This window comes from Sciurus vulgaris (genome assembly GCF_902686455.1).
Source record: "Sciurus vulgaris genome assembly, chromosome: X".
Taxonomy (NCBI): Eukaryota; Metazoa; Chordata; class Mammalia; order Rodentia; family Sciuridae; genus Sciurus; species Sciurus vulgaris.
The window spans coordinates 16,922,113-16,936,890 of NC_136471.1; the positions used below are offsets into that span (position 1 = coordinate 16,922,113).

Genomic DNA, 14,778 nt, shown 5'->3' on the forward strand with positions numbered 1-14,778 from the left:
GAAATGGTTGCTGGAAGTTGGGATGGGGAGGAATATGGGAATATGTTGGTCAATGGTATGAAGTTTCAGTTAGGCAGAATGAGTAACTTTTAGTAGACCTCATGTACAGCATTGGGTCTAAGTTAACAATACTGTACTGTATACTTGGAATTTTCTAAGAGTAAATTGTAAATGTTCTCACCAGACACATACACACAGATGATAACTATGTTAGGTGATAGATGTGTTATTTAGCTTGATTGTGGTCATCATTTCACAATGTAGACATATATCAAAACATCATATTAGGAGCTGGGGTTGTAGCTCAGTGGTAGAGCACTCGCCTAGCATGTGTGAGGTACTGGGTTCAATCCTTAGCACCACATGTAAATAAATAAAGGTCCATCTACAACTAAAAAGATTTTAAAAAATATGTCGTATACTTTAAATATATGCAATTTTCATTTGTTAATTATATTTCAAGCTGGGAAAAACTTTATTATGGTCCTAGTCTCTTGTTTTCTGGTTACACAAGCTGAAAGTAAGAAGCCAAGGAGGAGGGAATTACAGAGAAGGCGCAGTATATGGCTCTGGAATGAACATGGGAGGCAGTAGTTGTTCTTTCATAAAAAGAAAGAAAGAACCAGTCAATGCAGTACCATTCCCCATTGGCTAGAGATACACTGCTTTCTAGGATCTGTATTTTTATGGAGTTAAGTATTACTTAATAGTATGTTGGTGCCAGTCACTCATCTCTGAATTTTCTCTTCATGTTCTAGGAGCCTCGTTGATACGGTTTATGCCTTGAAGGATGAAGTCAAAGAACTGAAGCAGGTAATAAGATTAAAAGTCATTTTCTCTGATAACAGAACCCCTCCATCTTCCTTGCTACCCACTGGGAGATGCTGTCAGGAAAGGCCCAGGAGCAAGATGGTAAAGGGGAATTTTTATTTTCCTTGTGTCATCAGGGTGGGTTTTATTGATTTTGCCATGAGGCCTTGAGTTTGGATTTCTGGGTCTTACTTATATTCCTATTTATCAGTTTGAAATAGGGTTCTGAACTTAGTTATGACTTTTTTGTTTTGATATCTGTAAAAGAGCCCAAGAAAAGGCATATCGATCATGTGTGTGTGTGTGTGTGTGTGTGTTAATCAGCTTTTCATTGCTGTGACCAAAATGCCTGACAAGAACAACTTAAAGGAGGTTTATTTGGAGCTCGTGGTTTTAGAGGTCTCAGTCTATGATCAGCCAAGTCCATTGCTTGGGCCCAAGTGAAGCCAAACATCATGGTGGAAGGGCCTAGTGGAGGAAAGCTGCTCAGCTCATAGCAGCTAGGAAGCAGGGAGAAAGACTGAGGAGCCAAAATGTAAACCCCAAAGGCACACGCCCAGTGACCTAGCTCCTTTAGCCTTATCCTACCTGCCTGCAGTTACTATCCTGTTAGTCCATTAAAATTATTAATCCATAATATGGATGGATTAATCCACTAATTAGGTTTCAGCTCTCATAATCTATTTTGCCTCTGACCATTCCTGCATTAACCCAGGAGCTTGTCAGGGATACCTCTTATTGAAATCACAACAGTATGTAAGTGTAAACAGAACCATCAATCGTGGCTTGTGGATCCCTCTGGAGATATGAACCACTGTTCCATGATGTACCCTCTGCCTGTATGCAAGACTGAATCTCCTACTGACCAGGGGCAGAATGGATGAGAGGGGAAGAGACAAGGGACTGAAAGGCCACTTAGGAGGTTCTGATGGTGTCAGGATGAGACAGGATGAGGTCCTGAACTGAGGCAGGCCACTGAGGCAGTAGAGGAGGAGAGCAGATGTATAGGAAGGCGTATTGTGGAGTTTGAACCTATGGGATATGATGACACAATGCTGGGATTAAGAAAAACCATGGAATAAAGATAAAGCATCTTCCCAGGTGTCTGTCTAGTTTGATATGGCAGTGCCCTCCACAGAGATCAAGAACCACAGAAGGGGGTTTGGGGTGATGGGGGAGATACTATTTTTACTTTAGGACCTAGTGAGTTTGAGGTGCTTGAAACCTAAGAAGGTAGAAATACCAAGTTGGCATTTGAGGTTGTGGACCTGGTGCTCAGAAGATGAGTTTACTACCAGAGTTATTTTGGAGGTGCCTTAATAAACACTTGGGTTGAAAGGGAAGACACTAGGTGACAGGAGTATTAAATGAAAAGAGGGACAGCGTAGTTTAGGCCTTGGAGAATGCTTGTATTTCAGGAAAGAGGAATGGAAAAGGTTGGTCAGAGGTAGGTGGGATAATCAAGAGGCTGCCTAGACTTGGAAGCTGTGGGAGCAGAGTTGAGAAAAGAAAGTGTAATCACAGGTGAAGGGAGCCAAGAAGATGAGCAGGAGGAGCCTAGGGAGGGCTCCCTCTGTTCAGTCATTGACAGATCTTTTCCCTTTGTAGGAGAATAAAAGAATGAAGCAGTGCCTGGAAGAAGAATTGAAGTCAAGAAGGGATCTAGAAAAGCTAGTCCGGAGGCTGTTGAAGCAAACAGATGAGTGCATTCGAGCTGAATCCAGTAGCAAGACCCCGATTCTTCCATAACCATCACTGTGCAGCTAGGCATTGTGCCTTTGGTGCATCTTCCAATGTCTGGCTGAATGATTTGACTCATTTTGCTCACTTTTATGGCTTCTGTTTTGTGTTTGAGTCTGTGCGTGTCTGTGTGTATGTGTGTGCATGCACAGGTATGTGTGTGTGTGAGTGTGTGTGTGTGTGTGTGTGTGTGTGTGTGTGTTTGGGTGTTTGCTGTTGTTTGATTATTGGTTGGTTGAGTTTTTTGTTTCCAATGGGAAAAAGCAGGAGGTGGTGGTAGAAGTGGCCCTAGAATCTTCTCCATTCAATAAGAAGAGAAAAGCTAATGTAGGCAAATGACTTCAACAGTCTTCAGATAGCCTTCATTTTGCAGTGCCTCTGCAATAGCCATTGCCCTCTGGTCGTGCTTGTTGGGTTGACTGTTTTCACAAAGCAGCTGGCCATGGAGTAGTAATTGTGAACCTAGCTTTCCCCCTACACTTCCTGTACTCAGCAGCCCCTCAGTTCCTAATTTACTGAAGGCGAAGCTTCCTGAGCTATGAGTAGAGTAGGTGACTGTCACATGCTCATTGATCCACATGACCTTTCCTAGACTGTCATATGCCACCCTTCAGTCACACCATTGAAAACTATAGCCCTATGTTGTCTATAAGACCAAGAAAACTGTATACCCTGATTTCTTTTGTACTGGTGTACATTTTAACTCAGTGGGTCAGAAGCTCTGGACATTCGTGCCAACACCAAATCCAGCAGCAAATTACATTGGGTAATCCTCCCCTTCAACTGCAGAGTTGACCAGCTCTTCCTAGTGCATGATAGGGTTTCCTCCCCACCCCAGCCTTCTGCCCAGTGTGTAAGTTCTATATTTCTCCAGTGCTTTTAGCCAACCATACTGAGTGCTGTGTAAACTAGTATGTATGTGCTTTGCTTACTTTTTAAAAAAATGTAGTTAGACTATGAGTGGTTACTCTGCATTGCATATTCAAACTGCAACCTCTCATTCTTTCAAACAACCTACATGGAGAAGATATTATACCCTAATAGACATCTGTCATTCAGTTTATTGCTCTCCCATTTACACCATGAGAAGTTGTAATAATCATTGGCCTCTTTTGAGTAGGACTCTAAGCATTATTTGCAAAAATGTGAAGTTGGTCTCGTTTGTGTATCTAGAATGAAAGGGCTCCTCTAGTAGCTCTGCTGGTTACTAGTGATGCTGATTATTTGGAACTGATTTACTCAACTTATTGAATCAGATCATCAACTTTGTAAGTCTCCCAGAAATTAGAATTGTGAGAAACCAGGTTTAGAAGAGTCACAGAAGAACAGTGCACATCCAAATTCAGTGCAATTCAATGTCTACTAAGACTATAGGACAGAGAAATGCAGCCCACTCCTCTTTCCCGCCTAGACTGGGGGCATTTGGACATATGGGGAAGGTCACTGGAAAGAGAGGCAATAGGCCAATAAGTTGATAAAAGTTGTGTTGCACAAATACATTTGATGGATTCCTAATAAATGTGCAATTTGCAAATGTTGAAAATTAAACTTGAAGCTTGAAACCCTCAGCTTGCTGAGGAGCCCTTTTTCTTTCTGGCACTGAGAGTCTCAGGGTTCCGTAGCTTCACGGTACAGGGCTGTTGTCTACCTGCTGCACAGCAGAAATTACAGCATCCACAGTCCAACATCAGCCAATCACACACAGACATCTTTGGAAGTTGAAGAGTGAATATTTCTAAGAATGGTGGTTCTGTTTTTAAGCATAGAAGTTTAGGTATGACGTCTTTCACCTAAAAATTTAAAACAATAGCAACACAGATGCTCACATCTTCCCTGTCTTTGGTTAGTTAATAACTTGCAATAAATGTGCAAACTATATCCCTAGGAAACATTTTTGTGATTACAAAATATTTTAGTTGATTGCTTAAGATACTGAAAGATCTTTATTTTAAAGTGTTATGTACATATGCATGTTTTGGGGACTTGGCCCTTCTGATGAGAGGCCCGTGGTACTCTGGGTAATGAAGCTTGTGCAGAGAGCCGTCCGCGCTTATACACTAAACAATAATATAAAGGAAATGAAGCCATGTTAACCTGAGAGCAGTGTCTTCATAGCTGTGTTGTTTACAATACTCTATAAATGGATTCCTGTTACTCTGTAATTAAACTGCTGCCTTTAGAGGCCTTTCATTTTCTTCTGTCATGTCCCTTCTTACACAAGTACAAATTTTCTAACTTGTTTTTATTTTAAAAACTTTTAAAATTGACATTTTCAATAAATAAGAATAAACAGTGCTTTATAAAATAAGTGATTTGTTTCTCTTTTTGCTGCAGGGAGTGCAGAAAGATTTCTTTTTATCATTTTTAATTTTTCAAAGTTTAATTTTATTTTTAATTGAAAAATAATAATTGTGTATATTTATGGGGTACAGTATGATATTTCAATCAATGTATATATTGTGGTAGATCACATCAGCTAATGAACATGTTCATTACCTCAAATAGTCATCATACCTTTGTGGTGAGAACATTTATAAATTTTCTCTTTTAACTATTTTGAAATACACAATAAATTATCATTGACTATAGTCACCATGTTTTGCAATAGGCCTCACATACTTATTTCTCCTAACTGAAACTTTGTCCACTTTGATGAACATTTCACCATCTCCACATCCTCGCCCCAGACTCTGGAAACCACCATTCTATTCTCTACTTCTGTGAGTTTGACTCCAAATTTTTATTGGTGCATATTAATTGTACAGAATAATGGATTCCATTGCAGCATATTCAAGCATGTAAATAATGTAATTTGGCCAATTTCCCTGTGTAACACCTCTCCTTGCCTTCTCCTCTTCCTTCTCCTGGTTCTCCTCCTCTGTTCTCATGGTTTCCTTCTACTTTCACGAGAGATTTTTTTTTTTTGTCTTTTTTTATCCTCTAGCTTCCACATATGAGAGAAAACATATGACTCTTGTTTTTCTGAGTCTGGCTTATTTCACTTAACATAACGCTCTCCAATTCCTTCTGTTTTCTTGCAAATGACATACTTTTGTTCTTCTTTATGTATGAATAAAACTCCTTTGATTCTTTTGGATTAACACTGAGACATGGTATAACTGTATCATATTGTAGTTCCAGTTTTAGTTTTTTGAGGAACTTTTGTACTGATTTCCATAGTGGCCATACTAATTTATAGTACCACCTTTCCCCCCACATTCTTGCCACCTTATTGTTATTTGTATTCTTTTTGGGGAGAGGGCACCAGGGATTGAACCCAGGGTACTTTACCACTGAGTCACATCCCCAGCCCTTTTTAATGTTTTATTTAGAGGCAGGATCATGCTGAGTTGCTTAGGGCCTTACTAAGTTGCTGAGGGTGACTTTGAGCTTGTGATCCTCCTGCCTCAGCCTCCCTAGCCACTGGGATTACAGGCGTACTCCACCATGCCCAGTTTTGTTATTTGTGTTCTTGGTGACTGCCATTCTTAGTGGAATGAGATAGAATTTCAGTGTAATCTCAATTTGCATTTCCCTGATGAGCTGAACATTTTTTCATACAATTATTAGCCATTTCTACCTCTTCTTTTTTATTGGTGCATTATAATTATACAAAGTAGTGGGAATCATTGTGATATAATTATATAAATACATGCTAAATTTCATTGCTCAGTACCTCCCCTTTCCCTTCCCTTTTCCCTCCCTCTCAATCCCTGTCCTCTCCTCTACTGACCTCCCTTCTATTTTCATGACAATCACCTTTTCTCCCTTATTTCTTTCTAGCTTCCACATATGATAGAAAATACATGACACTTGATTTTCAGAGTGTGGCTTATTTTACTTAATATGATGTTCTATAGTTTAATCAATTTACTTGCAAATGACAAAACTTAGTTCTTCTTTATGGCTGAGTAAAACTGCATTGTGTATATATACACCACGTTTTCTTTATCTATTCATCTGTTGATGAGCACCTGGGCTGATTCCACAACTTCACTGTTGAGAATTGCACTGCCACTGCATGTATGCGTGTATCACTGTAGTATGCTGACTAGTTCTTTTGGACAAATACCAAGGAGTGTGTACCTCTTACCTCTTTTTTTTTTTTTTTTTTTTTGAGAAATTTGTTTAGTTCTTTTGCTGATTTATTGACTGGGTTATTTGTTTTTCGTGTTGAGTTTTTTGAGTTCTTTATATATTATGGTTATTAATCCTTGATCACAAGGATAGCTGGCAAGGATTTTCTCCCATTCTGTAGACTTCCCCTTTATGCTGTTAGTTTTTTCTTTTGCTGTTCAGAAGCTGTTTAACTGGATGTCATCCCATTTATTGATTCTTGGAGTTCAAGTCTTTTAGATTGCATATAAATGTGAGTTCATGTCATATCTGTCTTTCTGTACCTGGCTTATTTCACATAGCATAATGTCCTCCAGGTTTATCCATGTTGTCACAAATGACAGACTTTCCTTCCTTTTAAGTCTGAATAGTATTCCATTGTGTATATATATCACATTATCCATTCATCTGTTGATGGAAACCTAGTCTGATTTCACCACTTGGCTACTATGAAGAGTGCTGCATGAATATAGGAGTGTAGATAGCTCTTCGACATTCTAATTTAATTTCCTTCAGAAGTGGTGGAAAGGAATATAGATAGTGTATAGGTTGGGGCCAGAATTATTTGCTACTCCATTCTCATTGGGACTTTATCTCTGTAAAGTAGGGAGCAAATATCATCTGCCTATGCATTAGAACTTTTCTTAACTTTCCTACCTCTACTATTTTGGCCCAAAACTATAAACTGTTTGTGCCTCTCCTCATCATTTTCCTTCCAATATTAGAAAAAGATACATTCATTTTCCTGTTCAAACTTATCCCTTGATCTTTAGTCTTGTCTTCATCCATCTTTATATTTTATAGAACTCTTTTGATCAGTGAGAGCCTCTATTTTGACCACAGTCAAAAGGCTAGTGTCAGCAGTCGAGAAGAAAACATTTGTTCTACTTCAAGTTAGATGAGCTGAGTAGGATCTGTTGCTATTCAGCATCCATTCCTACCCCTTTGTTATATATCCCTCTGGAAACATAAAGGCAAAAAGTACATTTCTTAGAATCTCTTACAGCTCTGTTTCTGGATAAAATGAGGATTCTGATACATTTTAAGTTCTGTCAATGAGATTTGGAGGGCTTAAATTAGGCAGGAGTTATCTTCTTGGAGCATGGTGGCCTGTAGGCAGTTCTAAAGACATGTTTGTGACTCCTGTATTCCACATTCCAGTATGTCTACTAAACCTTTGTGGGTGAGAGGCTATGTGGCAGCATTGGTGGGCAGTAATAGCAGCAACAGCTTCATGACATTTGAATTACAACTGCAGTGGGATGAACTTGAAGCCATTAGTCAACTGGAAGTCCCTTGACTCCTACTTCTATAGCCCCATGTTTTGGTAGACACCTAATAGCTTTTGTGTGTGATACACCTTCAGTGGTTAATCTTTCCTGTTCTGGTCCAATAGATATAGCATTGTACCTCCCATGTGCTATGCACAGTGCAGTATTTTATGTTAATTAAGTTCATGTAAGCCTCCCAACAACCACATGATGTCTTCACAACCGTTATTTCCATCTTAAAAATGAACAGAGGCACAGAGATTTTGAACAATATGCTAGCACATGGTGGAACTAGGATTTTATCTCCTGGTCTGTCTGCCTCTTGGACTCATGCTCTTTCTACCACATTTCCTCCTCTGCACTTGACACTTGTTAAGGCTTCTGCCTCAGCTATCTATCCTTGTGAGGTCAACAATGAGCTTTACTTATTTATTCATTTATTATTGGTTCTTTCTAATTATACATGATTGGATTCATTTTGACATAATTACAAAAGCATGGAATATAACAATGAGCTCTTAATTGCCAAATTCAATGATTTCCTTTGAATACCATCTTGACCTCTCGAGTATTTGACCCTGCCTTCTCAATAAGCTCTCCTTCCTTTGTTTTTGTCATCCCTCACTTTCTTGCCCTTCATTCAAACTTTCTGGCCATCCCCTCTGTCTCCTTTGCTGTACCCATATCCTTTGCCTGTCCCCTGAGTATTGCTGATCCCCAGCAATTCTTTTTCATTTTATAGCCTCTTCCTGAAGTACTCCTATTATTTCATTTATAAAAATGCAATGACTTCATGTCTATAGTCTTCAATTTTCTCCTGAGCTCTGGACCCATGGGTGCAACCATTTCAGGTTGTACATGTGTACTACCTTAAAGTCAACATGTCCAAGGCTTTCAGATGAGGAGACTAGGGATGAGAGGAGGAAAAATGACTTGCATATGGTTACTTTGTAAACAGCAGAGCCTCAGTTAAGACCTCCCCTGCCACGCTCCAGACTTAATGCCACACTACAATGAACGTTTCTCTTTTGTTAAATGGACATGTGGTTCGCAAAGAAAAAGAACATAACTAAAATTATAATTAGTTCCATGTTTCTGTGTCTCAAAGGACCCCAGACAGCTTTAGAGGCCTAAGACAGCATGGGTCCCAACACAGCGGTTTCAGTCTCAATGGTATGGCACCAAATGTGCTCCCTCCTGAAGCCCAAGTGTTTGTGTTGTTTCCGTGTAAGTGGGGTGCTCCTGTACTGACAACTTGCTCAGTAATATTTTTATTTTGTTCATTTTATGTTTATTGAGAAATAAAAATTATTAGCAATTCCAAGCATTCTTACCTCACCCTTAGATGGAATACAGAAGTAACATATTGATAAAACTGGAAGTAAACTAGATAACTTATTACAGGTAGGTCAGAAATGTACTCAAATCCTTGTCATTTATTAGAACAATTATAAAAGTGATCAAGTGAAGTTAGGAGCAAACATCATATACTATTTTTCAGACTACAATGAAATTATAATAAAGATAAATTATCTATTTTTAGCCACAGTTGAATTCTAAGTTGTCTTCTACACCAGGGACACATTTTTATTATTTAAATATTTTTTTATATAATGAGGGCCTTGACAATATTACAAATTGCTTCAACTAACACGGAGAGTTATTTCCTGGACTCTTGGGTTATAGGAACCTGCATTTATTCATTCATTTATTCCTTCACACAACAAAGGGACAATTCTATGCTGGGTGTTGTGATAGATGATGATGTTACCATGGTGAAGAGGATAAGGTCTTGGTCCTCAAGAAGCTCACAGCATTGTAGGGAAAACCCCAACCACATTAAGTGCCATGAAGTACTTGCTAAATGCAGGATGCAGTGAGGAAATGAAATGGGTCTTACAAGAGAAAACAGCATGCCAGGGTCCTAATGGAAGGAAAAAATTTGTAGAGTTGCTTAGAGGTTCCAACTTCAAAGACTAAGAGGTGAGGGCAGAAGATGTGATAAGTTAATTATTTTTGTCTTTATGCTAAGGTCAATAAGAATCAGGAGAGTGGTAAAATCATAAGTGTGTTTCACAGCACTCTGGCTGTGCATAAAGAATGGATGGGAAGGGGAAAGAAATCTAGGAGGCAGTTGTACTGTCCCAGAAGAGAAATAATGATAGCTGGAATAGTGGCATAAGAGAGAGAAAGAAGTAAAAAACTATCTAAAGAGATAGGGATGTAGTTGATGGTAGTTTGCTGTGCCTAGCATAGGTGAGGCCCTGTATTCCATCCCTACCACTGGAGAAAAAAAGAACTGTCTAGAAATAGGATTGATGAGTATAGGCAGGTAGAGGTGCACATGGGGAATGAGGACATTGAGAGAGAGAGTCAAGCCAGATTTCTGGCTTAGACAGGGTAAGGGAAGATGCCACTCACTGGAGCAAACAGCTCTGAAAGTGGATCCTATCAAGTAGAGGGCAAGATCAAGAGTTCCATTTGGATGAATTGGGTTTAAGGACCTGGCCCTACCATTTGGAGATGGAGACAAATTCTAGGGGACAGGCAAAAACTAAAAGTACTGCATTAGAAGAATGAAGGTAGTAATTAAAACCATGAATCCAGGGGAGATGGCTCATGGTAAGTACATAGGACAGAAATAGAAGAGGGTGATGGATGGGATCAAGGTGACCTCCTAAGGAAATAGTGTGAGAGGCTGAAGGCAGTTGGCAATGTGAGACTGAAGCTTAGGGAAAAGGTCTGGATTGGTGCTACAGGAGATGGCATTTAGAGGGCAGTAGAAACCATGGGAGAAAAGGAGACTAAGAAATGTAGTATTTTATATCAACAGCATTACTTTTGATAATTTAAATTGTTAGCAACTTTGTTACTATAAGTAGAAATAATCTGGAAGATAATGATTCACAAGGAAGAAGGAAGCAGGGTGAAATGCAAAGGGTGATGTTTAAATCAAAAGAGGTCATGAGTATAAAGTATATAAAAAAAAAAAAAAAAAAAAAACCTGCCCAGGTGGACATGGATTCCTTTCTGATGAACCTATTGCTGTAGTTCAGATATGAAGTGAAATGTATTAGAAATACATGTATTAGAAATGTATTAGAAATGTATTAGAAAGCTCATGTATTAGAAATATGATATCCCATGTAGCCATGGTCAGGGGTTAAATGATTAGATTATGAGAGGTGAAACCTCATCAGTGGATTAATCAATTCATGGATTAAAAATTTGAATGAGGGGTTTCAAGATGGCGGCCTAGAGGGTGGCTGCATTTCATGTTGCTCCAGGACTCAGGATTCAAAAGAGGAGATATTGAGACGCTTGGGACCAACTCAAAGCAGCCGGGTGACTCTCACCCCCTGGGGAGGCATCCCTGATGGGACGGTGGTCCCGGAACGAAGGAAACTTTGTGAAGTAGAACTGCCGGCGAGACGCCCCTCCCCCCGCTGGAGCAGTGAACTCGGACAGCTGGGAGCGCCGTAAAGGAGGCCGCTCGGCACAGCGCTGGGACTCGGAGCAACCACTGGGGCTCCGGCAGCTGCCCAGGGGAAGAGTGGCGAGGAGAGCTGTGTGGACTCAGGACACCGGGGATTGCCCTGAGGAGGAGGAGGAGGAGCGTGGCCGCTTGGATTCGGAGTGACTGCACCAGAGCTACAGGCGGTTGCCAGAGGAGAAGCTGCGCAGCGAGCTGTTTGGACTCAGAACGACGCCTCTGAACACCGGGGCCTGCCCTGAGGACGAGGAGGAGGAAGAGGAGCGCGGCCACTTGGATTCGGGGTGACTACACCAGAGCTACAGGCGGTTGCCAGAGAAGGGGCTGCGTGGCGAGCTGTTTGGACTCAGACCACTTCTGAACCCCGGGGCCTGCCCGGAGGACTAGGAGGAGGAGGAGGAGGAGCGCGGCGGGTCGTTTGGACTCGCAGTGACTGCATTAGCGCTCCAGGCGGCTGCTCAGAGGAGAAGGCGAGTGGTGAGTTGTTTGGACTTAAAAGTGACAGCTCCTGAACACAGGTGGGCTGCCTGGAGGAGAAGCGTGGTGGGACGCTTGGTCTTGAGTGGCTGCAAAAGAGCTCCGGGCGGTTGCCCAGAGGACCTGTACTGCGGGTCACGTGGACTCAGAGCCACTCAGAGCGACCGCTCCTGAACAACCCGGGGGTTATCCGGAGAAGGAGGAGGAACGGGGAGGGTCACTTCGACTCGGAGTGATTGATTGCCCAGGGCTACGAGTGGTTGGTGGAGGTGGAGGCACGCAGTGAGTTTCTTGGACTCCTAGTAACCGCACCAGAATACTGGGTGGCTATCTGGAGGAAGAGGCGTGTGGCGGGTCTCTGGGATTCAGAGCAATTGTACAGGGCCCCAGGTGGCTGCTCAGAGGAGGGGCCGCATAGCCAGGCGATTAGGTGCAGAGCAGGGTGCCAGGATCTAGGAGGCTTCTTGGTGGAAGAGCCGCACAGAGACAGGCTTAGGGTGGAGCGAAGGTTCCAGGCCTGTGGGCAGATTCTCTGAGGAAGGGCAGCCTAGGGAGAGTCATCTGCGAAGGGTGAGGCTCCCAGGCCCAGGAGGTAGGGCCGGGCCCCTGGGAACTTTGCAGAGGAAGGCAGCCCAGCCCAGGTGGTAGCTGTAAATTGAGGGGAACCTCTAGAAGGGAACTGACCAGCGACACCTCCCCACCGGGTGAGTCTTCCCTGCTGGGTGAGGTTTCCCCACAAGGACGGTAAAACCAGAGACTCAGGCCCAAACAGGCCTTGCCTCAGCCCACAGCCTAGGTCCCCTTTGGATGACCATTGGTCAACAAGTGGAGGCACCTCTGCCCACTAGCAGGGATTATAACTCACCTGAAGGCCACCACTCCTAGAGAGGCAGCTTCCTTGTGGAGCACCGCATTATCAACTTCCTCCAAGACTTCAGCCTACTGAAGGCTAAGGGGGGATATATATAGAAATCTTCAGGGACATTGTAAGTCAATAGAGGAAATCTGCAATATCTCAGCGGTCCTCTGATACCTGAACAATATGAGAAAACAAGGAAAGAAAATGCTGCAAACAAATCTAGATGTTACATCAATAAAACCCAGTGACAGCATGGCAGAAGACATGACAGAAGAGGAGTTCAGAATGTACATAATTAAAATGATCAGAGAAGCAAACGATGAGATGAAAGAGCAAATGCACGCACTGAATGATGAGATGAAAGAGCAAATGCAAGCATTGAATGATCGCACCAATCGACAGTTAAAAGAGCAAATACAGGAAGCAAAAGATCATTTCAATAAAGAGATAGAGATATTGAAAAAAAACCAAACAGAAATCCTTGACATGAAGGAAACAATAAACCAAATTAAGAACTCCATAGAAAGCATATCCAATAGGATAGAACACCTGGAAGACAGAACCTCAGACATTGAAGACAAAATATTTAACCTTGAAAACAAAGTTGAACAAACAGAGAAGATGGTAAGAAATCATGAACAGAATCTACAAGAACTATGGGATATCATGAAAAGGCCAAATTTAAGAATTATTGGGATTGAGGAAGGCCTAGAGAAACAAGCCAAAAGAATGAACAACCTATTCAATGAAATAATATCAGAAAATTTCCCAAATCTGAAGAATGAAATGGAAAATCAAGTTCAAGAGGCTTATAGGACTCCAAATACACAAAATTACAACAGACCCACACCAAGGCACATTATAATGAAAATACCGAACATACAAAATAAAGACAGAATTTTAAAGGCTGTGAGAGAAAAGAACCAAATTACATTCAGGGGGAAACCAATACGGATATCAGCAGATTTTTCAATCCAGACCCTAAAAGCTAGAAGGGCCTGGAACAACATTTTTCAAGCCCTGAAAGAAAATGGATGCCAACCAAGAATCTTATACCCAGCAAAACTTACCTTCAAATTTGACGATGAAATAAAATCCTTCCATGATAAACAAAAGCTAAAAGAATTTACAAAAAGAAAGCCAGCATTACAGAACATTCTCAGCAAAATATTCCATGAGGAAGAGATGAAAAACAAAGAAGCAAATCAGCAAAGGGAGGAATTATCCTAAAGGAATTGTCAAATAAAGGAGGAAACAAGTTGTGTCAAACAAATAAATAAATAAAATTTAAAAAATGAACCAAATGACCGGGAAACCAAATCATATCTCTATAATAACCCTGAATGTTAATGGCCTGAATTCACCAATCAAAAGACATAGACTGGCAGATTGGATTAAAAAGAAAGATCCAACAATATGTTGCCTGCAAGAGACTCACCTCATAGAAAAAGATACCCATAGACTAAAGGTGAAAGGATGGGAAAAACATACCATGCACATGGACTCAGCACAAAAGCTGGAGTATCCATCCTCATTTCAGATAATGTGGACTTCAAGCCAAAGTTAGTCAGAAGGGATAAAGAAGGTCATTTCATACTGCTTAAGGGAAGCATAAATCAGCAAGATATAACAATCATAAACATCTATGCCCCAAACAGTGGCTCATCCATGTATGTCAAACAAATCCTTCTCAATTTCAGAAACCAAATAGACCATAACACAATAATACTAGGTGATTTTAACACGCCTCTCTCACCACTGGACAGATCTTCCAGACACAAATTGAACAAAGAAACCATAGATCTCAATAACACAATCAATAATTTAGACTTAACGGACATTTATAGAATATACCATCCAACCAAGAGCGAATACACTTTCTTCTCAGCAGCACATGGATCCTTCTCTGAAATAGACCATATATTATGCCACAAAGCTAATGTTAGCAAATACAAGAAGATAGAGACACTACCATGTATTCTATCAGATCATAATGGAATGAAGTTAGAAAT

General features: G+C 41.0%; 1 protein-coding gene across 11 annotated transcripts in view; it reads left to right on the plus strand.

Annotated features, from left to right (window-relative positions):
* ARHGEF6 (Rac/Cdc42 guanine nucleotide exchange factor 6) overlaps positions 1-4,858 on the plus strand; it is a 130,704-nt gene extending 125,846 nt beyond the window's left edge. For all 11 annotated transcript variants that reach the window (XM_079124589.1, XM_079124591.1, XM_079124588.1 and 8 more), the window contains 2 exons: positions 759-813; positions 2,419-4,858. In XM_079124589.1, the coding sequence (XP_078980715.1) occupies positions 759-813; positions 2,419-2,559 (196 nt within the window). In that variant the 3' untranslated portion in view covers positions 2,560-4,858. The remainder of the gene's footprint in view (positions 1-758; positions 814-2,418) is intronic.
* Positions 4,859-14,778: the final 9,920 nt, after the last annotated feature.